General features: G+C 42.7%; 1 protein-coding gene across 1 annotated transcript in view; it reads left to right on the top strand.

Annotated features, from left to right (window-relative positions):
- kif13ba (kinesin family member 13Ba) overlaps positions 1-22,632 on the top strand; it is a 56,283-nt gene extending 33,651 nt beyond the window's left edge. The window contains exons 14-38 of the mRNA XM_079239464.1: positions 2,106-2,236; positions 2,812-2,898; positions 3,047-3,237; positions 3,327-3,600; positions 3,713-3,875; positions 3,967-4,122; positions 4,205-4,354; positions 5,172-5,297; positions 5,402-5,575; positions 7,628-7,785; positions 7,858-7,990; positions 8,105-8,260; positions 8,355-8,454; positions 8,555-8,681; positions 8,760-8,815; positions 9,947-10,071; positions 10,192-10,467; positions 10,560-10,712; positions 10,800-10,877; positions 10,957-11,007; positions 11,468-11,624; positions 14,793-14,887; positions 15,078-15,137; positions 16,041-16,626; positions 16,712-22,632. Coding sequence (XP_079095590.1) covers positions 2,106-2,236; positions 2,812-2,898; positions 3,047-3,237; positions 3,327-3,600; positions 3,713-3,875; positions 3,967-4,122; positions 4,205-4,354; positions 5,172-5,297; positions 5,402-5,575; positions 7,628-7,785; positions 7,858-7,990; positions 8,105-8,260; positions 8,355-8,454; positions 8,555-8,681; positions 8,760-8,815; positions 9,947-10,071; positions 10,192-10,467; positions 10,560-10,712; positions 10,800-10,877; positions 10,957-11,007; positions 11,468-11,624; positions 14,793-14,887; positions 15,078-15,137; positions 16,041-16,626; positions 16,712-16,917 — 3,969 coding nt within the window. The 3' untranslated portion in view covers positions 16,918-22,632. The remainder of the gene's footprint in view (positions 1-2,105; positions 2,237-2,811; positions 2,899-3,046; positions 3,238-3,326; positions 3,601-3,712; positions 3,876-3,966; positions 4,123-4,204; positions 4,355-5,171; positions 5,298-5,401; positions 5,576-7,627; positions 7,786-7,857; positions 7,991-8,104; positions 8,261-8,354; positions 8,455-8,554; positions 8,682-8,759; positions 8,816-9,946; positions 10,072-10,191; positions 10,468-10,559; positions 10,713-10,799; positions 10,878-10,956; positions 11,008-11,467; positions 11,625-14,792; positions 14,888-15,077; positions 15,138-16,040; positions 16,627-16,711) is intronic.
- The last annotated feature ends 426 nt before the right edge of the window (positions 22,633-23,058 follow it).

Genomic DNA, 23,058 nt, shown 5'->3' with positions numbered 1-23,058 from the left:
GTGATATGATGGAGACAATTGTCACTCAAGCATTCTGTAAAAGACGCAGCTACCGCAGAGCTGTAGATTAACACGTAGCACAATGGAAATATTAAATCTAGTGATTGCAAACCACCTCACAGGTGAGGAAGAAGAGTAATTATCCAGTGACGGGTCTGATTTCAACAGGTTAATCAAAGCTTCTGATCCTCTTTTCTCACTGCTGACACCATGCAAATATGGCCTCCTTTTTCTACTACTCGCCGCATCATTGTCCACTGACTGCAATGAAAAATAAACCATGACTTTACAAGTAGAGCAGGATCTTAATATGTCACTCCAAGAATAGATGAAACAGGTGAGTTATTGGTGTGATTGATAAGCCTTGACAAAGTTTATAATGCAGATTGACGAGGATTAAGTGTTCTTTATATTTGTGCAGGTTTTGCTGGTAATTTGCTAAAAAATAAAGTGTAAACTTTTCTCTTCTGAATCACTCTTTCTTTGCTCTGATGAAACTTTTGCTAATAATGTATTTTTTGCCTGCTGTTGTGTTATTTTTTTGGGGAGAATCCTGTTAAAATTCACCCAGGAGATGATCCAACATGTAGCTGTGTTAGATGCAAGAGACACTGCCATAGATTTAGTTATCCTTTTCATCATTTGCCAGGACTAAGTTACCAGTAAACGCTCAACATTAACCACATTAGTTGCTGACTTTGGCTACAACTTCCTGATATAAATGTGTAGCCATTACGAGCTGCTGATTTCAGTCATTTGTATTGTTTCTCATGGTGAAAAGTTACAAAGAAAAAGCATTAAATGTTGTTTCCCTGCAGCCGTGTGTAAATGGATAAATGAGAAATACCTGGTGATGAGGCTTTGCAGAACTTGTGTTAAAAGCTGCTTCTTAAGCGCAGAACATTTACTGTCTGTTAGCAGCGAGTTGGTCACTAGTTGCAACAGGGAAACTTCTAAAAACCTGCAGGAAGTCGGACCAGGATGGTGGATCACTGACATACAGTTGTGCTCATATGTATTCATCCCCTTTCATTAAAGAAAAGGCTGAATTTACAACAGTCACTCAAATAACTGGAGACGTAAAAAAGGAACAAGAACTAAAAATTTGAAAAAAATATAATTTAGCAATATAAGACACTGTTTTTTCATTTAATTGAGTTGAAGAAAGAAAAAAAAAAAAACAACAAACAAATTTGTCCTGGACAAATTAGAGCACTTTTCTGATGAACAGTGGGACAAAATACCTGTCAACAGGTGCAGAAGTCTGACTGAGAGGAACAGAAAACACCTGACTGGAGCGGAAACATTAAAGAATTGTTTCACAAAATATTAGTTTATGAGTGATGTAATATGTAATAAATTATCTTATTTGTTTGCTTTTTTAAAAAAAATATTTCTATTGAACCAGAACTAGAAAATAATGTGATGATTTTCTTAAATTTTTATTTATTATTACTTTAGTCAATTTCAGCTTATTTTACAGGCAGCTGTTTTTTTCCTTCTTTAATGAAAGGGGATGAATAAATATGAACACAGCTGTAGATTTATTAGAACAGGAAAGCAGATTGAATTGAGGGCTTTTCCTCTCTATTTGCAGACATAGATGTTGCCCTCAGCTGTTCATTTAATGCAGGTTACATCTGAACTGCCTTCAGTTGTTTTAGCTCTAAAATGGTGAAACTTTTACTCATTTCTGGGGTTTTTCACTGAGGTTGAAGCAGATTGCCTGCTGCAGCGCTGGGTTTCAGCGAGGGAATCAGAATGAGCTTTCTCTAAAAGCTTTACACCCACTGTAGACTCCTTCATACTGTACACAAACTAGGACAAGAAGACACCTTGAAGACTTTTACAGAAGTGATTTAATTTAGTATATGTGGGGAAAAAACTATAAATTAATGGTGGAAACAAAGTGTAATAATATTTGTTCATTTATATTGAGAGGAGGTAAGCTACATGGTCAGCACATAACGATTTGTGTTTACGTTTCAAAAATATTTGATAAACATCTGGATGTTTCTGCTCAGGTTAAAAAGGGAAAGTGGTTGTAACTGCAGCATGTTGCTTATCAGCTGATAACAAACTGGCATCTTTAATTCGTCCCACAGGACCACACTAAAGTGGGCTCTGCAGACTCCCAGGACATCCAGCTGTGTGGGATGGGTATCCAGGCGGAGCACTGTGTCATCGACATCACAGCAGAGGCCACCGTCATGCTCACCCCCTACCGCAACGCTCGGTAAGGAACGCAGTCACAACCAGCATCAGGAACAAACATACAAACGGGACGAACTCGGTGGAAAGAACTCCACTTGGACTGAATGTTGTTTCCAACTACAGATGATAGGGGTGGGAAAATCGAATTAAAAAAAATCGGGACTTTTTTGTTTCTCAATTTTAAAATCCATTTTCTGTTAAAGAATCTATTTTTTTTTCCAAATAAATAAAAATAAACCATAATAAAATTTTTGTCATTTTATTGTTTTTATTAATCTTTCTACATGTCTTCTTGGTCATTATAGCAGCAGAATGATGGTCTGGCTACTGGGTTGTTTTTTCCTCATTGAAATTTTTAAAAAATGACGAGCAAAAAAATAGATTTTGATACATTTTTTTTTTTGTTTTTAGTCTACAAAAGTCATCAATATCAAAGAATTGTGAGAATCTCAATTTAAATCGAATCGGGACCAAAGCATATAGTCACAGCCCTAACTGATGATTAACTTTACTTTACTAATTAAAACTAGTCGCTGCAGAATTCCTGCCACTTACCCGGAGTCTAGCTGATGTCTGCTCTGTTTGCTGGTGTTTCAGGACATGCGTTAACGGTTCTCCAGTCACGAGTGCTTTACAGCTTCACCATGGCGACCGCATCCTTTGGGGAAACAACCACTTCTTCCGGTAACCTGCAGTTTATTGTTTACAGTTAAAATTTTCCTTTTTAGATGATTAAATCCCTCAAGTATTCATCAGAGAGCATGTTTCACACCTACAAACCAAAAAAATCTGCGTCAGTTATTACTAAGTCTAATGTTTGTCTCATTTCAAGGATAAACCTGCCGAAGAGACGCTCGCGGGCAGCAGAGGATGACGACGGTGAGGGCGGTGTGATGAAGAACAGCAGCAGCAGCGAGCAGCTGGATGCAGATGGCGACACAGCCAGTGAAGTGTCCAGCGAGGTCAGCTTCTCCTATGAGTTTGCACAGACAGAAGTTATGATGAAGGCCCTGGGCAACAACGGTGAGAGGAGTTAGAGATTTTTAATATCCATTTGCTGTGGCGCGCACCCCCCCAGTCGTATCTGAGCCGTCCACATTGTGTTTGGTCAGACCCCATGCAGGCGGTCCTTCAGTCTTTGGAGAGGCAGCATGAAGAGGAGAAGCGCTCGGCTTTGGAGCGACAGAGACAGATGTACGAGCAGGAGCTCCAGCAGCTCCGTAAGAAGCTCAATCCAGACCGTCTGTCCACGTCTGCAGGACAGACGCCGGGCCAGCAGGCCGCAGGGCAGCAGTCTCACTACAGAAGCCTGGAGAGACTCAGCATTGGAGGGATGAGTCATTCGTCCAGCGCTCAGAGCAGACTCAGGCAGTGTAGTGAGGACAGGTGTGCAAAAGTTGTGTGTTTCTATGTGCATGCATGTTGTGTTTGTTAAATAACCGCAAGCTTTATATTTCCACCTGTCTTTTGCTGTCTGCTGACGCCGGTCCTCCTGCAGGGAGGCGGTGTTGGTGAGGAGTCTTCGGAGGTTGAGGGAGCAGATAGTGAGAGCAAACCTTCTCGTGCAAGAAGCCTGTTTCATCTCCGATGAGCTGGAACGCCACACAGAGTACAGAGTCACCCTGCAGATCCCAGCAGACAACCTCAACGCAAACCGCAAGGTCTCGCTCTGATAAAATAGCCTCACACGGCAGAGCTGACATCACGTTTTCCTCCAAACTGAAATCCTTCCATCCGTCTGTGTTGATGTAGAGGGATGCAGTGCTCAGCGAACCAGCGATTCAGGTTCGACGGCGGTGTCGAGGGAAGCAGATCTGGAGTTTGGAGAAGATGGAGAACCGCCTGGTGGACATGAGAGAGCTTTACCAGGAGTGGCAGGACTACAGCCTCCATCATCAAGACAACCCAGTGAGCTGGCTTCTCTAGTCGGCTGGGCGGACGATGACTTCTCTGGACGTATGTTTGTTGACAACCTTCTGTCCTCCTGCAGGTAATGCGCTCATACTTCCGCCGAGCAGACCCATTCTTCGACGAGCAGGAAAACCACAGCATGATCGGCGTTGCCAACGTCTTCCTGTCCTGTCTGTTCTACGACGTCAAGCTGCAGTATGCCGTTCCCATCATCAACCAAAAGGGAGAGGTAGAATTACAGCTACTCTTAACGTTCATCTCTTCATCTTGATCTGATTTTAAAACTGAAGAAACTCAACTTCATTATAAATTCTAAATAAAAGGAAATTAAAGGAACACATGGGAGTTTTAATTCCTGTATAATTCCGAATAAAAGTTAATTCTACTTTAAACTGATGAAAAACGACCATGTAAACACTTAATTCCTAATGCAAATATCTGTGTCTGGTTTATTCACATTTTAATTCCAAACTATTTAATTCCTCTGTCATGTAAACCTTCATTCCGCTCTAAGTTCATTCCGGTCGTTCTGAGCATGCTCGTTACCTTGTCCTGTCCCGATGACGCGCGTTGTTTTGCCTCCCGTGTTCGTTGGTCTGTCTTTCTTTTTCTTCTCAGTTGCTGCAGAAAGTGAAGTAGTATGCTCGTGTTGAGCTGCTACTTTAAATTTATAATAAAAATAGTGGCAAACTGGTACTTATTATGTAGTTTTTACAAGTTACGACTGAAAAGACGAGAAGCAGGGAGCAAACTTTGTTTATTTCCGGTATACGTCATACGTCGCGTGCTCCCTCTGTCCAATCAGAACCCTTCCCAACCCGCCGCTATAAAGTGAGGATGTGTTTCATGTAAACCTTCATTCAGAATTATTATTTTCATTGTAAACTTGTAGGAGAATTAGGTTAATTCTGAATTATTTAGTTCTGATTTATTAACTTCAAATTAAAAAACACCATGTAACCGTACCCAGTGTCCACACACACTCCACCAGCTCTGACCTGAAGCTAAAGCTAATGCTAACATGAAAAGGTTTCTCTCCTGCTCAGGTCGCCGGGCGCTTGCATGTAGAGGTGGTGAGAGTAGGAGGGGGGTTAGAAGACAACATGGCTGGAGGAGATGAATCTGACAACAACCAGGACTCTGAGATGGAGGATCGCAAACTGGTCTGCATGGTAAATCAGCCAGCTTCTGGTTTGTTTCACATATTCTGGAGTACTTGGGTCGTTTTTTTGGCTTTGAACTCTGCTGCATCTCTTTAAACCTTTCTCCTCCGCAGATCAAGATCCTACAAGCCACCGGTCTTCCTCAGTTCCTGTCCAACTTCGTCTTCTGCCAGTATTCCTTCTGGGACCAGCCTGAGCCCATGATTGTAGCTCCTGAAGTTGACACGTCGTCTTCGTCACCCAGCACAAAGGACCCACACTGCATGGTGGTGTTTGACAGCTGCAAGGTGAACACGGGGACAGATCTGTTTACCTTTACTGATCTGAACTGTATATATTGTTAAAAGTACACAAGCTGATAGTTTTAATCTTGATCACATAAGATAAACATGACATTGTGATTATTTAAATTGGTTTTCTGCCAGTAGAAAGCAAAGCAGAAGTAAACTGAGCTTCCTTAAATTATTGTGTTACTCAGAAGATGAACTTTCATCAATACAAGAAAAATCTCAGAACAAACAAAATGTTTATTATTTATTTTCTGTCCTAAATTAAATAGGATGTAATTTACCCACTTAATAATTAAATCATAACAACTTATCTCAAACAAGCTTGCATATTAATCATTCATAGGATCATAAGAGAAAACATAAACAGATTCTGACTGTGCTGTTACTCATCATGCCAACATGACACGAAGCAGATGAATAAGTAACGTCGTCTGTGTTGTGTTTACCTCACAGTGATGGCAACAAGTTCAACGATTCAGTTGCTGTGTGTAAAAGGACAAAGAAAAACACTGAATCAGACATCAGAGTTTTTCATTCAGAATAAGTTAAATCCACTTTAAAGAGAAGAAAATTACCATATAAACACCTGATTCCCCACTAAAAATGGCCATTTGGAGTTCAAATTAATTCAGGAGTAAGTAGCTGGTTTATTTCCATGATTAACTCTTGTTTAATGTAAACGTTCATTCTGCTCTAAGTTAATTCCAGTCATCCTGATGACGCACATATTCCTTGCGGTCGTCTGCCTCCCGTCTGCGATGCTTTATTTCCCTTCTTCTCCTCAGATGCTGAAAAAGTGAAGCCGTATGCTCTTGTTAAGCTGCTGCTTCAAAATTATCATCAAAATTTAATCGAAAACATTTTTTATTATGTGGTTTTCCATGTTATATCCAAAAAGACGAGGAGAAGGAAGCAGAGTTTATTTCCTGTGTCCGCCCCCATCCAATCAGATCCCTTCCCAACCTACTGATTTACTGTAACTGATTTAAGTTAATATGTTTTCCATGGAACCCTCAACTGGGTTTTACTATTTCCATGTAAAGTCAAAGCAGAATACTTTAATTCAGAATGGTTTCATTCATTCATTTATTTATTATCCTAACTGCTTAGTCCAATGAAGGGTCGCGGGGAAGCTGGAGCCTATCCCAGCAGTCTTTGGGCAAGAGGCAGGGTACACCCTGGACAGCTCGCCACACAGAGACAAACAACCACACACGCACACACTCACTCCTAAGGGCAATTTAGAGTAACCAACCAACCTATCATGCATGTCTTTGGACGGTGGGAGGAAGCCGGAGTACCCGGAGAGAACCCACGCATACACTGGGAGAACATGCAAACTCCACACAGAAAGACCACTGGCCAAGCCTCGCCCCAGCCGAGGATGGGTTGAATTCTAAATAATTAATTTTTTATTAAAAACCATCCTTTAACAGTATCCATTTGCATTGCGATTGGATGTATCCATGGCAACGCGACATAAGAATCAGATCTACAATAGTTCCTATTGTCCTCCTGGTCCTGTGGTCCAGTCCAGGCCTGTCAGTAGACCAAGCAATCTCAGGCAGATGACTTATGCAGTTTATAAAAATATTTATCGCGTCGCACTATAAAACTGGGAATGGACGATCTAGCATCGCGTTTCTTGTTATAATTTTCCTCTTGAAAAATTACAGTTGAATCTTTCGATTCTTTTTCGGTCAGCTTTTTTTTTTTTTCCCCTGGTAATTAAAGTGGATTAATGGAAAAATTATTGTGGGATAATATTAAACAAATTTGATTTATTATATGTAGACAAAATCAAAATCATTTAACCAAAATGGGCTCAGACCCCCGTGAGCTGAAGGAAAAACACTCTTTTAATTAGGTGTAAATATTTGTACAGCAGCACAACGTGGGCGTAAAAGCTGTTTTTATTTCACAAACTTTTATAAATAATCAAACTTATTTGTCAAAATAATCATATGTTTTATTTTGTCCATAATCGCACAACCGCACCGCGAGAGTTTGGCCACTTGTAGAAGTAACTGATGTGTTCGGGTACCGCAGGAGCTGGCAGTGTCAGTAACCGAGGATTTCATCGAGTACCTGACAGAAGGAGCGGTTGCCATCGAGGTTTACGGACACAGGCAGGCGGATGCAGGGAGGAACCCGGCCCTGTGGGACCTCAGCATCATCCAAGCCAAGACACGCACGCTACGAGACAGGTACACACACACACAAACACACACGCAGTCAGCTGCTACTGGAAACTGGATGAATAATGTTGATTTTTGCAGATGGAGCGAAGTCACGCGTCGTCTGGAGCTATGGATTCAGATCCTGGAAATAAACGAAAACGGAGACTTTGTCCCAGTGGAGGTGGTTCCGGCTAGGGATGTGCGGACTGGGGGGATCTTCCAGCTTCGGCAGGTAGGGATAAGAACCAGAACACGACTACGGTCAACCTGCGGGGACTTTCAGCTGAGTAAGCAAGTCTCTTTAACGCCCTGCTTCCTGTTCCAACCTTCTCCTCCTGGTTTCCAGGGTCAGTCCAGGCGAATCCAGGTCGACGTACACTCAGTTCAAGACTCGGGCACCATGCCTCTGATAGCAGAGATCGTGCTGGCTGTGTCAGTGGGATGTGTGGAGATCAGAAACACTACGGCAACCCAGGAAGGAGATGAGATGGACAGTTACCAGGTACAATATACGGGCTCAGTATGGCTCCTTTTCTCTGCACTTTTATACCAACTTAAAGCAGAAGAAATGGTTATTAACCCAGCTGTGTGTTTAGGAAAGAGATCTGGAACGTCTGCGGTGTCAGTGGTTAGCTGCTCTCACCAAGAGGCAGGAATACCTGGACCAACACCTGCAGAGCCTGGTTAGCAAAGCAGGTAATACAAACACACACAATCAATCTGTTACTCTATAAAAGCAGTATCTGCACATGGTTGGTCATTTTGAGGGGATTAATGTGTGAGTTTTTGTTTCCAGAAAAGACAGAGGACGACATGGAGAGGGAGGCCCAGCTGCTGGAGTGGCGCCTGACTCTCACAGAGGAGAGAAACGCTGTCATGGTGCCCTCTGCTGGCAGCGGCATTCCTGGAGCTCCCGCTGAATGGTAGCACTAACGCTTACGTTGTCTTTGTCCAAACTTTTAAAGCTTTGAGGCAGAGAAACAACCTGAGTGTGTTCACAGGGTTCCTCTGCCGGGAATGGAGACGCACATCCCTGTCCTCTTCCTGGACCTCAAACGTAAGAACATTTCCCTGTCACCAGGCCTGTCGCAATAAATCAATTAATCGCAGATAAGAAAAAATGTGGGCAATAAGTTTGCCGGATGCAATAATTTTCATTTGTCTTTCTTTTCTCGTGTCACATTTGTTTTAAGACCGTATTAACTAAAGACAGCAATACAACCAGCGTCCATCTGCACTTAAAACACTGCAGTTTTCCCAGCTGTGGAAAAAAAGGCCTTAACAAACAGACTAGCTCCGTCTTCCCGACAGTCCACGATCACTGAGGTGTTTAGACGACAGATTAAACACAAACAGGACAGTGCAACATGGTGTGCACTCAGACAGCATGGTTGGAAAAGCCATTAATATTGTTAAAAAGGCGACATTTAAAAAATGTTGCAAACATTTCACAGCCAGCATGAATCATCTAGATGAACATTCATGTTACAAACGGCATTTCCACAACTTTATAATAATGTAAAAAATGACATACTGAAGGCGATCAAAGACATTTAATCTTACCATTCCACCTCTGGTTAAGTCCAAACATACCCCTTTATTTGAGCTTTTACCATACATTATGTAACTGTGTTACAGGGTGTTTAGAGACCAGATAACCACATTGCCAAAACCAGGAGAAATCCTGATCTGTTTTTAGCAGACTGGATGAGTCTAGTCTGCACATCGAGCTAAATGTTGTTTAGAAATTAAAGTATGTTGACCTTTGAATTGGTGTACTTGCATTATTAAGGCATTATTGTTATTTTAGTTGAAAATGATCTCAAAATGACAACAATAATCACTCAGTGCAGGGGTGTAAAACTCCAGTCCTCCAGCGCCGGTTTCCAGCAGGGTTTTGTTCTTTCCTTCTACCAACACAGCCGATTCAAACCAAATGGATCCAGCAGCTTCTTGTCGACCTGTTTATTAATTTCGGTCAGGTGTGATGGAGCATGGAGACAACAAAAACCTGCAGGATACCAGAGATTGGAGTCTGACACCCGTGACTTAGCGTAATATTATCGTCTAACACAATCATTTCTGAGACAATTAATTGCATGGATAAATTTCTTACCTTGACAGGCCTACCTGTCATTAGTAATAGCGTATAAGTTCTTTACTTTAATGCATGTTTTTGTTTCCTCAGCTGATGACCTGAGCTCTCAAGACCAGTTTGAGATGCCTGAAGCTGGAGGTTGGGACGCCACGCTGGGTGGAGAGGATGAGGACGACTTCTTTGACCTGCAGATTGTCAAACACTACGATGGAGAGGTGAGCTCCAGCCAGCTGAGTCCAACAGAGCAGCTTTTTTTATTTTTAATTTATTTATTTTTTTACCCTGTAGCCTTATTAATGTGTTATTAACATGTTTTTATGTGTATTACCATGCAGGTAAAAGCAGAGGCATCATGGGACTCTACTGTCCACGAGTGTCCCCAGCTGAGTCGCGGGGGAGCCTGGCCGGAGCAGCGTGTCTACCTGACAGTCCGAGTGGTGGTTCAGCTCAGCCATCCCGCCGACATGCAGCTGGTGCTGCGGAAGAGGATCTGCGTCAACGTTAACCCCGGTCGCCAGGGCTTTGCCCACAACTTTCTGAAAAGGATGTCGACCCGCAGCACCATACCTGGCTGCGGCGTCACCTTCGAGGTGGTCTCCAACATCCCTGGGGTAAGCTGGAACAACAAGCATCCAGACTGTTTGGCTTTCTTCTCAGGGGGGAAATATGAAACTGTTTTTTATGTAATGATGTGCTGCGACAGGACGCTCCAGGCTCGGAGGACAGGGAGATGCTCGCTCGGCTCGCTGCAAGCGCACACAACAGCCAGTCGGCTGACGACGAGGCCGCCATTGAGAAATACCTCCGCAGCGTAATGAGTCTGGAGAACATCCTGACTCTGGATAGACTCAGACAGGTATGGAAAGCCCTGCAGACGTGGATGATGTTTGCTCGTTTTTTTTACTTTTGTCTGAGCTGAGAAAACGTGCCGTTTGGGTTTTAGGAGGTAGCAGTGAAGGAGCAGCTGACAGGCAGAGGGAGGAGCAACAGGCGGAGTTTGAGCTCTCCTTCTGTCCACAGGGTAAAACACTCCGATGTTTCCTGGGATTATTTCACATTACAGTCAGATTTTTCTACTTACTGTTTGTTCTGTCTGTCAGCTGTCTGGAAGCAGACAGGACCTGTCCACCACCTGTCTGCTGGACGATAAGGTAACGCTCTCCCTCAACTCTCCATCCATTCACTGAGTCCAGTTTGTGTTAAAACTCAGCTCTTCAAGGAGCACTTCCACACTTAGTACAGCTATATTTGTTGGAAAGTGGGAGAACTTAGTTCTTTGCAACAAACTTCATGGTATTTATTCTTTGTACTATAACGGAGGTGATATTATTCGGTGGGAAGGGAGTAAACAAAAAATAAAAAACAAACAAAAGCCTGTAGCACTTCTTAGAGGGACCTGCGTCCACCTGGAGAGTCCACTAGCACCTTCCTACGATGTCCTCTACTGTTTGATTTGGTGCTTGTGTTGTTCTCACTCATATGTAAGTCGCTTTGGATAAAAGCATCTAAATGACTGTAGAATAGAATAGAATAGAATAGAATAGAGAAGACGTCGCTGCGACCCCGTTTCCCCGTTTTATACCAACATCTTTCTCTCCATCTGGCTCTCAGGGTCGATGGGAGAGTCAGCAGGATATCTTCATGCCCTCTCAGTTTCACCGTACCCTCCCACGCCCGGCCTCATCCCCTTCCACCTACTCCACCTCCCCTTCTTCTTCTTCTACTTCCTTCGCCACAACCTCGCCACAGAACCAGGAACCAGAACAAGGTAAACCTCCTTTCACTCTCTCTTCTTTCCTAGCTATCTTTCTCACCCTCCCTCTTTATTCATCCATGATTACAGCTCTTTTAGTCTCATTTTTGTCTTTTTTTTTTATCTGTTATCAATACTTGAATCGCATCTTTTATCTTCTCTACAGTGTTTAGGATCTTTTCTCTGCTGATGTGTAAAATCTGTCCACATGTTCTTATTGAAACTTTGCCATCCATCCTGCTGTCTTTTATTGTGAAAACATCTGTCTCAAAGTTTTACACTGTGCAATCAGCCATGAGATCCTCTGATCACATGACATCCGCCATGTGGGGAAAAACATGAAATTTGTCAATGAAACTGGAATCAGTTGTTTCGTTACTCATATGCGGTTGTGATGAGCAGCGTTGCGGTTTAGGAGTTTCCTCCACGGCGTTGCATGTTGTCTCAACAGCGCGGTATGTGCCGCACCGCAATTAAATAAGAAAAACATGGATCTATTCATCAAAATTATGCAACTTATCCTGATTTTATTGTAGGCTAAATAAGCTTATCACTTTTTAAAGGACATTTTTAAAACAAAAATATTATTTTTATTGTCCCATGCACAATACGTGGCACATGGAATAAGCCTTTTCTCATTTATAAAGAAAAGAAAGTTTATATTCTTGGCTATAATCGTCAAACAACAACGGATAAAGCAAATGTTTTTAGCTAAATATTTATCACAAAAAAGCGTAAACCGTATGCATAGAAGAACAAAAGTAAAGTCCAGCCTCTCTTTGTAACAGTGCAACGCAAAATGACAGGATGTGTTAAAAGAAATATTCATTTCTTTATCATAAAATATAAAGTCTCTAAAAACACTGACGACTTAAGCTCCAGTTGTCATGTCCTTGTTGTGCGCTAGGAAAACCAACATGTTTACCTTCAGGGAGGATCGGAGAGGGGTAACAATGTTTCCAGCAGCACTAAAAACTCTCAGACGGGGAACTTGTTGCACAAATGCACATGTGCTTGTGGGCTACTTCAGAGAGCAGGGGAAGTGTACTCTGGTTATCGCACCACCAGGCGAGTGGATCTGCGTTACTATGGATGGGCTCCTCCTGTAGGTAGGGTGTAAGTTCAGCATCTGCACAAAGTCTCTTTGGCATGGGCGAGGGAAAAATGACATTCTCCCGGTGGTGGCGGTTGCTTGCAATGCCCTGCCGTTAGGCTTGTCAGTAGCGCGGTACTGCGGTTAGCTTTGAGTTGTTACTGCCACCATTTTAACAAGAAAAGCCCCTGCAGACCACCCATCTGTGCTGGGCTCATGGCTCCCCCAGACGTTCAGCAGAGGCTAAAGGGTCGGCAGAAACACCAGAGTTGTTTGTGTCTGTGAATATACAGCACAGCCAGAACAATGCATTCAACATTACAATTTATCCTGATTTTATTGTAGGCTAAATAAGCTTTTCACCTTTTAAATGACAAAGATGACAGTTTTAAAACAGAAATATAAATTTTATTGTCAAAGAGGCACGCGGGAACAAGTGTCTGAGTTGCACCTGGAGTCTGTCCTGACAGAAAAAATCTGTTGTTCAAACTAATAGTAAAAGAGTCTGACATGTATTTAAATAAATTATTCTTTTTATTTTTAAAATGTGTATTTAATGCGCAGCTGGCTACGATTCTACAGCCCTTTGTAGTCACCCCCCGTTTCTCTGACCCCTTCTCCTGTCAAGCAACTGTCCAATAACGACCCAAAGACACCTGGCGAATGAATAAATAACTAGAAAAGCAATCAGAGCAGAGACCTCCGCCAAGCATATTGTGATTAACACCCATCATTTATGTAAACATGATGACATCAGCGTGACACTACTGTATCACACAATTGGAAGGAGGGGTCGGTCGTACCGATCGGCCAATCATAGCCAAAGTTACGCGCATTATGGACACGCCCACTGCATACGATGACGTGGTTTTAGTTTATTAAGGACCCCCATCAGCTGTAGCAAGCTACAGCTATTCTTCCTGGGGTCCGACACAATTATATCAAAAACTTTTAAAAAGTTAAACAGCACTTCAGTTCAATCCTGGAAATACTAGCTATTTACATATTCAAAATCATCTCTTTACATCCATTTTTACATAGTAAATGCATGCATGTAAAGTCCATTCATGTTATATCCTATCATGTAAACTATTCATTCACAAACATACGATTACTTTGATATCAAACTATGTATTACTTGGTATTCAGTGGCGCGGCGTCTGCTTTGTACTTTTTATTTAAAAACCAGATTCCAGATTGAGTTTACCAAAGAGAGACATCCTGCTGCATTCGTTGCTGTGGGTTGCTGTTTTCCACTTCGTTTTCATGGTCTGATTCAGGTTCCAACATGTAGGGCTGTATGCTATGTGTTGACATTGTTTTCTTTTTTTTATTGAGTTCATATGAGCCTAATCCTTCTGTTTATGAGATGTTACAAAGACGACGAAAGCGGTTGCGGTGCGCGCTCCCGATGTTGTGCAGTGGCGGGAGGCGGGGCTTAATGTGGAAGAGTCTTAATCCACTCGTTTTGCCCGCAGGCTGATCTGACAGCCTACGGAGAGGGTCGGTCTGAAATAAATAAAGCCATTTGTGACAGTAACTCGATCAATCCCTTCTGGTCCCAGAAATAAAAATAAATTAGCCTGAAATGCACATAATAGTTCCACTTTAAAGTATTTTTCTATTGATGAGTTGATATAAATCCAGGACAGGATGAAACACATTCTTCTGTTGAAAACAACAAAAAGAGATTTTAAAAAAAACAAAAAAAAACTAAACTGATTAATTTGGTCTAATCACCTCACATTTAACATTCGTTTTGTTTCAGGAATGAACAGAATAATTAATCATGATTAATCTCTTTCCCGTTGATTTCGTGTTTTTTTTTAAATCATATCCCAGCGAAACTCTGCCTCTGTGTGTCGGTGTGTTTGATGAACAGCCTCTTCTGTCAGTCTGTCACTGTTTTGGGATTTTTGCCATTTTCTGGACTCGCTTTCAACTTCCTGTCTTAATCTTTCACACCTCTTCTGCCTCCTGGACCTCCTTGTCTCCTCACTTCCTTCCTCTCCTTTGCCTCCTCCTTGTCTTCCTCCTCTCTTGCCCCCCCTCCCCAGGTCGTTCAGGACTTGCTGCCTCTTATCTTTCAGTGAAGGCGCTGGTTCCTCAGATGCCCAAACTGCTCAAGTCTCTGTTTCCGGCGCGAGAAGACAAGAAGGAGCTGAGACCTGCTCACAGCCAGCAGGTCAGCACTTTGTCTCCTTTTATTCAGGAAAAGATCTGACTGAGAGGTCCTGTCAGGGTGCCTCTGAGCAAGGCACTTTCACTCTTCACCAGAGGCTTGAACATCAATTTCTACTGAAGTTCTGATTAAACTGATTTCGCCCGTAAAGCTTCAGTAAAGTTACTTTTATATTATTTATCATCTTTGGCAGCACGTGCCTCGAATCACGGCATCATCAGGAGGGGACGAGAGCACAGTCGGGCCTGAGACGGTGAGCTACGCCTCACCCTCCTCCCCCCTCACACACTCAGCTCCTCCTTTTCTTTTTAACTTACTTTTTATTAAATTTTGCAACACTCAAGAAATACAAATATGCAACTTCTACATGTCTGCAGTTAAATGTGTGCAAAACGAGGCAAACTTGAAAATAAAACACAAAACAAATAGTAAATAAATAAATTAATTAAATATAAAATAAAAACAATATATATACTCATAATAATGAATTAACTCATTGTTTTTGATGGTTTATTATTAAATTAAATTCAGCTGAGCGATGTGCTTTAGATTGAGTGATTTTAAAAAGCCTTGAATTTGTTTGTATTTGTAATATTTGCAGATGAAATGAGATTTTCTGATGCTTCAGAAAGTTCTTTTAATACCAACATATAACTGCATCTTCTTTGTAGGCTTTTTTATGTTTGGAAAAAAATGTTTTAAAGGGTTTGCATGAAACACAAAATGACACTTTCCACCTAATAATTAGTCAAATCTCCAGAAAATTTGAGGGTGAGATGTTGGAAAAAATGACACAAGTCTGCTAATTACTCATTGATTTGAGTCAGGTGTGTTGCAGCAGGGAAACTCCTGACACTTGCAGGACTGCAGCTTTGGAGCCGTGGATAACGGAGTTATAACTTCCTTTCAGAATAAAGCTGAGAGGTGAAACGACTTTGTTCAGGCCGTTCGGTCTGCCATGACCCTCCAGGAAGTCGATGTTTGTCGTTGTTTACGTCGTTTATGTTTAGCTTTATGAAACGGTCCACATCTTAAAAAATCTGCTCAGGAAATGTTTTTGAAGTGTATCATTGATTGTTGTTTCTTTTGCCTTGTTGTCTCTGCATGCTGTCGTCTGTCCCTCTGTTCCCGTGGCAACCGCCGGTCCCCCCCGTAGGCTGCCATGCTACGGCCGCCGGCCAAAGACAGACGGACTGAGTTTCCTGAAGTCCCTCCTCTTCCTGTGCATGACCCGCATGACACTACCCCCCTCAGCCCCCTCAGCCAGTCGTCAAGCGGTTATTTCTCCACGAGTGTCTCTACAATCACCCTGTCTGACGTCCTCCAGCCCTCCTCCTCGTCTTCCTCCCTCCTGGGTACTGAGACCGCGCTCCCCACAAACCCTCCGCCGCAAGGCGCTGACAGGAACGATGTTGTGACCTCTCCTCCTCAGTGTGGCGTCAAGACGACAGCCGTGGCTCCACCCACTTCCCACAGCTCAGCCAATCACAACAACGTCGGCACAGAACTCTCCTTCTCCGACCAGAAGCTGATTAACTCAGGAGGAGGAGGCGAAGGCTTTGAGAGGCTGGAGATATTTGTGGACGACGAGGAGCGTTGTCATGACAACGCACTGCCCGACTGGCTGACAGAAGGGTCGTATGTCACGGTCGGGAACAACAAGGCAGGGACGGTGCGCTACATGGGGGCGACGCAGTTTGCTGGGGGACTGTGGGTGGGGGTGGAGTTGGACACTCCAGTAGGTAGGTGTCCAGTTAAAAAGAATCAGAGAAATCATCCAACGATCTGAGATGTTTTAGCAAAACGTTGTCTGTTGTTTTTTTACAGGTAAGAACGACGGCTCAGTGGGAGGTCATCGCTACTTCCAGTGTAAGCCGGGTTACGGGGTGCTGGTCCGCCCAGACCGACTGTCCAGCCGCGACCGGACAAGTCGACGGACGGGAGACTTTGCTCCTCCTGCCCACGTCCCCGTCCTACGAGGAGAAGCCATCGTGTCGCGGCGCGGTGAGAACCGCAAGTCCTGGAGCAGCTGAGACAGGAAACCAGGAGCTGGATGGGAGAGATGAACTCCCCCTCAGTCCTCCTCCTCCTCCTCCTTGCTTTCCCTCCTCCCAGCTATGCAACAGGCTCACACATCACAACTGACCTACTGCCTGCCTGACAACCGGTAGCTGGAAACTCCCGCAGCCGATCACGGAGCGTGGACGGAAATAGAAAACAACGTCTTTTTGGAAGAAATGCAAATAAGTCGACGATGGACGATGCAGAGTTTTTAAAAGTCCAAGGAGGACAATTTTATCAACTGGGACAGTGATGCTAAGAGCGAATGGAAACAGACTTGGGAAGCTCCATCAGAGATGCTCTATGAGCCGATACGCAGGGATGCAAATTAAACGCTTTATTTTTTAAAATCCTGTCGGGTTATTTGGTCGAGCTTCTGGCGTTCTAACACTATGTGGTCGTTGAGATTTCTAACCTGACGGCTACATCTCTTATCTGCGTTTCTCTTACATTTAATTATCCTCCCTTTTCTTCCGTATGTGGATCTGCTGTCGGAGCGATGAAACCTGGCAGCAGCGTTGTGTTTGCATCCCTGCGTGTCTTCTCCTGGTAGTCCTGGGATGTCCCAGAATTCACCGCTACGACTGCCACTCTCCTGAACTCTGCAGGTTTAACTCTGCAGACTTCAGCTCCCCGTTTCAGACTCGTCTCTCCCTCCTGGACTCCTGTTTTCTCTTTAAAAGATTGATCCTCCCAGAATGTGCCTTCACCACTGCCTGGTTTACGTTTCTGTGTATATTTGCTTCCTGTTGGTGTGGGAGAGAATGCCTTGTGCGAAGTGTGAGGTGATCTCAGGGACTGCAGCGGGAAACGGATAAGGTGGGATGCGCGTGTCTGTGTTTGTCTGTTGTTGTAAATGTTGTACAGTTTTGTGCACAAATTGATCGATATTGTTGTCGTGGTCGTGCTGGTGTTGAAAATTAGCCGTGTAGTACAGGAACGGTTGCGGAAAAGCCACTTGTGAGGAGCGAGCCGCTCGAGCTGAGAGGCTTTAAAAGTAGATTTGCACTGGAGACGTTGGATAAGAGATTTTTGTACGTGAAGGAAGTGGTCCTGATGCAGCGAGACGGAGGGATGCTCCTCCACCCAGCTGAGGCGATGTGAAGACGTTGAATGATGGCTTCATCGCCATCTGGTGTCATTTTGCGTCCTGGTGAACAAACTACCTTCCTGTTTGGCCACCAGGTGGCGCTCTCTCTGCAGCATGTTGATGTAAAGAGGGAAGAGAACGTGTCGAGGTAAAGTAAGTGAGTTCTGCTGGATATATCGAGCTTGTAAGGAGAATTTTATTCTATGCATTTTATCTTTTTTTTTTGTTTGTTTTTTGAAGACTAGTTTTACATTTTTACATCATAAGTACTGACATTACTGGGAGAACAAGCTAGGAGAGTATTTTGGGAAAAGATGAAACTTGGAGACTGATGAAAACATTCCTGACAGCCAGGACGATGCGGTCGCATTTGGGATTTTTTTTAAATTAGTTTTTATTTTTATGAAACATTCCAGGACTACAACCTTTTCTACTGATCTTAAACGTGAGCATTCAGTTAGGGAGCGACACTTTGTAGTGCACTGCAGCACACTTTGTTACGACATTTGCAAGAAATGTACCATAGATGGTACACAGATGTGTACTTCCAGTAGTTTTCTGTAAGCTAAAGTGCATTTTTACACCTTTTTTCACAGTAAATCCTCATAACTTCCTGCAGTTTTCTGCTCAGCTTGTGAAAAGATGCTGCGTGTTCTGGCAAGGCAGCCGTCTGATGATGGCTGATGGGACCACCTGATGGGAGATGTAGGATGCAGGAGTTATGTTGCAGGAAGTTTGGTGCTGTGCAGAAGTCTTGAGCCACGCCTGATTTCTTTATATATGATGAATTTAAAGATATTCAGATAAAAATAGAAAACGCAGCACATAAGAGTTTGAAAGTTGATATCTGGTTTGAGTTCAGCCTGAGTTAGTCTTCAGGATCAGTCCTCCAGACTTGAAGGACACTCAAAGCTCTCCTTTTGGTCTTTAAGGACAAACTGAACGCCATGCTGAGACGTACCATGTTTCCAGCTAGTATCTGTCTGGGTGTCGTCATGTTGGTGTAAAAATACTTTATTTCTGTCAACGTGTGCCATCTTTGGCATTTTTTTAGCAATGCAGCTCAGAAAATGGAAACAATTTCTTTGTATTTTCGTCCATCTTTAGTTTGCTGTCTTTGTTGTGACTGAATGAGGTCGTAGTTTTACTGGCTTAATAATAGTCTGCTAAAAAAAAAAAAAATCATTTCAGATGAATAAAAAAGCAGAGAAAACTTTAAAAGAGCTTCAGAAAGTTTGGAAAACTTTTGCTCATGACCACTTTCAGCAAAAAGTCCGGCTCACTTGAAACCAAATGTAAAGAAACACGAGGTGGCTCAACACTTCTGCCCAGTTAGAGCTTGGATATCTCCCATTAATGAGTCAGACTGGGGTGAGTGGGAAGTGTGGAGTGGAAGCCGGGCCGTCTCACCAAGTGAGCAGAAGGCTGGTTGGTTAATTTAAAGATGGAAGATAAATATTTCATCTTCTGTGCAGCCGATGGCAGATAGGACTATTTTTCTTATTGGTTCTTTTGTTACCGTTGCTATGGTGACCTTGATTTTATCCATGTTCCCAGATTGATCAAGTTGGAAGATATACGGCTTGTTATGAAATGGTCTGGAATACTACGCTGTGTGTGTGTCCAGACTGTGTGGAAACCACACACTTTGCATTTTTCTCTTCATGTGGGAGGGTGGGGTTCGTATTTATATAGAAATGCTCGTAAATCAATAAAAAGCCTTTTTATTTGAATGAATATTGCACAGATAATGTCATGAGAACTGCTGCTATAAGCATTGTAAATTTAGCTGTAAATGGATCCGGTGATTTCTGTAAATGTCTCGTCGGGTTTTAACGTGTCGGGTTCGATCTCAAACAAGCTGAACGGGGAGGTTTTAGCTCAGTGGCCAATACTTTTAAACTGGCACTTTGACAGAGGAGGACATGGTTTCTGCCTGAAAAAAAAATCACACATTTGTTGATTTCTGAGGGAAAATGAGAACGTTTTGGAGACGAGACGACAGTTTAGTTTATTGTCTGGCCTTGTGGTCCAGTTAAAGTCCTCTGATTGGTTGTTGGCTGCCTGCTGTCGGCGGCTTGTCACAGTAGTTTGGTTGTTTTGTAACACGGTGCTTGATGACAGTTAGGTGGTCGTAACAGGAGGAAGTGAAGTTTTCTTGTGTGTGATTGTGTGTCGTGTATATAGATATACATATATATATATATAAATGTGTGTGTGTGTGTGTGATATGAGTGGATTTGGCTCTGAATCAGATGGGAAACGATCACCAGCCGCTGCTTCCTCTGTGGCTCTTGGACTTTTCCCATCCTGGTCTCAGAAACTGTTTGGGGGGGGTTGAGATCACTTCAGGCTTTTTCCTTTGTGTTGTTGTGCCTCAGAAAACTATGACCATGTACTTTCCACACACTCTTCATATCAACTCATTTGCACAGAAGGGATTGAAGCATTCACTTCAGCAATACTCAGAAGAGGAAAACACCCTGATGGGATTTTTTTTTTTTTTTTTTTTATTATTATTATTAATGGTGATTATTGTTCTCATGTAATCGGCTCTCCTGGTCTTCAGCCGCGTTTCTTCACTCTCTGCTTCGCCTACTTGACAAACGAAGTAAAGATACCAGACCGAGATGTCAGGAGTGTTTGTGCCTGATAACTGGCTGCCATTATGGTCCTTCACACACTTCCAGATTTTCTCGTCGTCTCTGCTGCCGTGTTTGGGGGAAAAACAGGGGAAAAAGTGTGTCGGCAGGACGGCCACATACACATATACATACAGTCACTTTTATCTCCACATTTGCAACAAGTAACGCCTACAAATCCAATCTGCAAGCACAGATTCCTTCTACAAGTCTGAAAATACAAGTAAACTTAAAACAGTTGAGTAGCTGATGGCAGAGACACGTTTTTCCATCCAGAAAGAAACTGAACTCAAAAGTATTGCAGGTGAGTTTAAACCAGTTTGTTAGGTGTATACATGAGCGATGTAGTTCCCTAACATCTTCTAGTACGATTACAGTGTAGCCATGTCATTATGCTTGAAAGTGGCGCCTCAAGCATAAACAGAAACGGTTATATTGTGTTGAGACCATATTTAATAAGCCATGTGGAGAGGATATTTAGGCCTTATCTACTTATCCTGGTTCGTTGCAGCTTTTCTGACTGATCAGTCACCATCACGACTGGCAAAGTGACACCAGAAGAAGAAACATAACCACCCTGTGTCAACTTCTCTTTTTTTATTTTTAGATGAAGCACTAATATGATGTCAGTTTTGGTGCACTCTGCTGATCCAGCATGTTAAGTAAAAAAAAAAAAAAAAAAAAAAAGTCCATGGAGCTCAGCTGTCGCGGTCCAGTTCAGGACCAAGCTGTGTCTTCATTCAGCTCACACCCTCCACATAAATCTGTGACTCTAACGCAAGATGGAAACACATTACGCACACACTGTACAGAGCAACAAAAGCCATTAACTAGGATGTGTTCAGTGGGATCATTGTTTCTGACTGTATCAGCTGCATTTTCGTCTATTTTTATCTGATTTGAAGTATTTTCAGCTTCTCCTACAGTTTCCTCTGCTTTTATTTTGAAGTGCTTTTATGTTTTTGAATGCTTTCCATATCTTTGTTCTGTATGTTGCTTTTCCTGTGGCTCTGTTTTAAGTGTGGGTTCACTGGTCTGGAGCAAACCCTGCCTTCAATGTGGCCTTCAACCTGGATCCAGACTGGTTTTAGCCAGAACTGTCTCTACTTTCCAACTAAACCCTCTGCATACTATGTTACTCCCCATGGCTTAGTTACAAGAAAACAGGAAAAAAAAAAACAGAACTCTCTGGTCCACGATTTCCAAGTATTTGCAACTAGTTCTCAGGAGCTGTCGGGCTTTTTTTTACTGCCTGTTCCACAGGAAGGGATGATAAAACATCGCCCCCTTGTGGGGAATTCCACACAGGGAATTTTATACACAAACAGAAAATCATGTGAACACACGAGATCTATAACTCACCACTGCCCAGCAACAGGGGAAGGGGGGGGGCTTATTTTACAGCCACCTGGGTTTAAAGCAGATCTTTAAGTGACTGGATCTGGTTTTGGCTTATTTTCCTGCTGTGGTAACAAGTTTTCTCCTCCTAACTACCTCGTCCCAGCTTCAGCCTCTGTCTTCAGACCTTTTGTTTCCCTGGTTTCTGTTTCCGTGTGTCAAACATGAGTAAACTTAATTTTAAAAAATTTAAAAAAATTAAAAAAGCAATACGAGGCCGTGGATTGATGCAACTTGAATCTGTTAGCAGTTGCAGCTTCCCCCCCAAAAAAGTGTTTGGCTGATCATTCCGGCTGTGTCTGCTCTCCAGGAAAACTGAGCTTCAGCTCTTCCACATGGTGCATTTAGTTGGCATCAGTATCTCTCCATGGTACCAGTAGCCATATTTAACAGAGCTGTGTGAAGGTGGAAGCTGAGGGAAAGGGTTTGGTGCTTGTTAAGGCAGGGAGTTTATTCCTGCGGTTACTTCTGCAAAAAAAAAAAAAAAAAAAAAAGGCCCTCCAGAAACTTTTCACACATTTTAGCCGAGGAGAAAAATTTTCAATAAAAGTTTGATACTCAAACATTTGTTAAACGTGGCCTTGGCCTGGTCAACAGTATTACTATTTATCATTGTAAGAGATCATCATCAGTCACTGCTGCTGTTTGTGTGGAGCAGGTTTGTCTGGATGTGTGATATGTACGCGTGAGCGCACCACCACACTGGCTGCTCTGTCTGTGTGTATATATGAGCATATTAAGACTTATAGAAAAAAAAAAAAAAATCTGAGCACAAGTTTGGGTTTTGATTAATTTAATTGTTCTATGCTGCAATCCAAAGAATAAACATGTATTATAATACATTTATGATTTTCATTTTTTGTCTGAACCGTAATCTGAGAAGGAAAAATAAAGAGTTCTGTCGAGTTTCATTCGAGTTAATCTGATCAGCTCGTAGAAGATGTGGGAATAAATGGAAGTGCAGTTCTTCTTCCTGAAGAACC

The sequence above is a fragment of the Telmatherina bonti genome (assembly GCF_933228915.1).
Source record: "Telmatherina bonti genome assembly, chromosome: 1".
NCBI lineage: Eukaryota > Metazoa > Chordata > Actinopteri > Atheriniformes > Telmatherinidae > Telmatherina > Telmatherina bonti.
The sequence above is the reverse complement of the archived record's forward strand: the minus strand, read 5'-3'. Positions and strand labels throughout refer to the sequence as shown.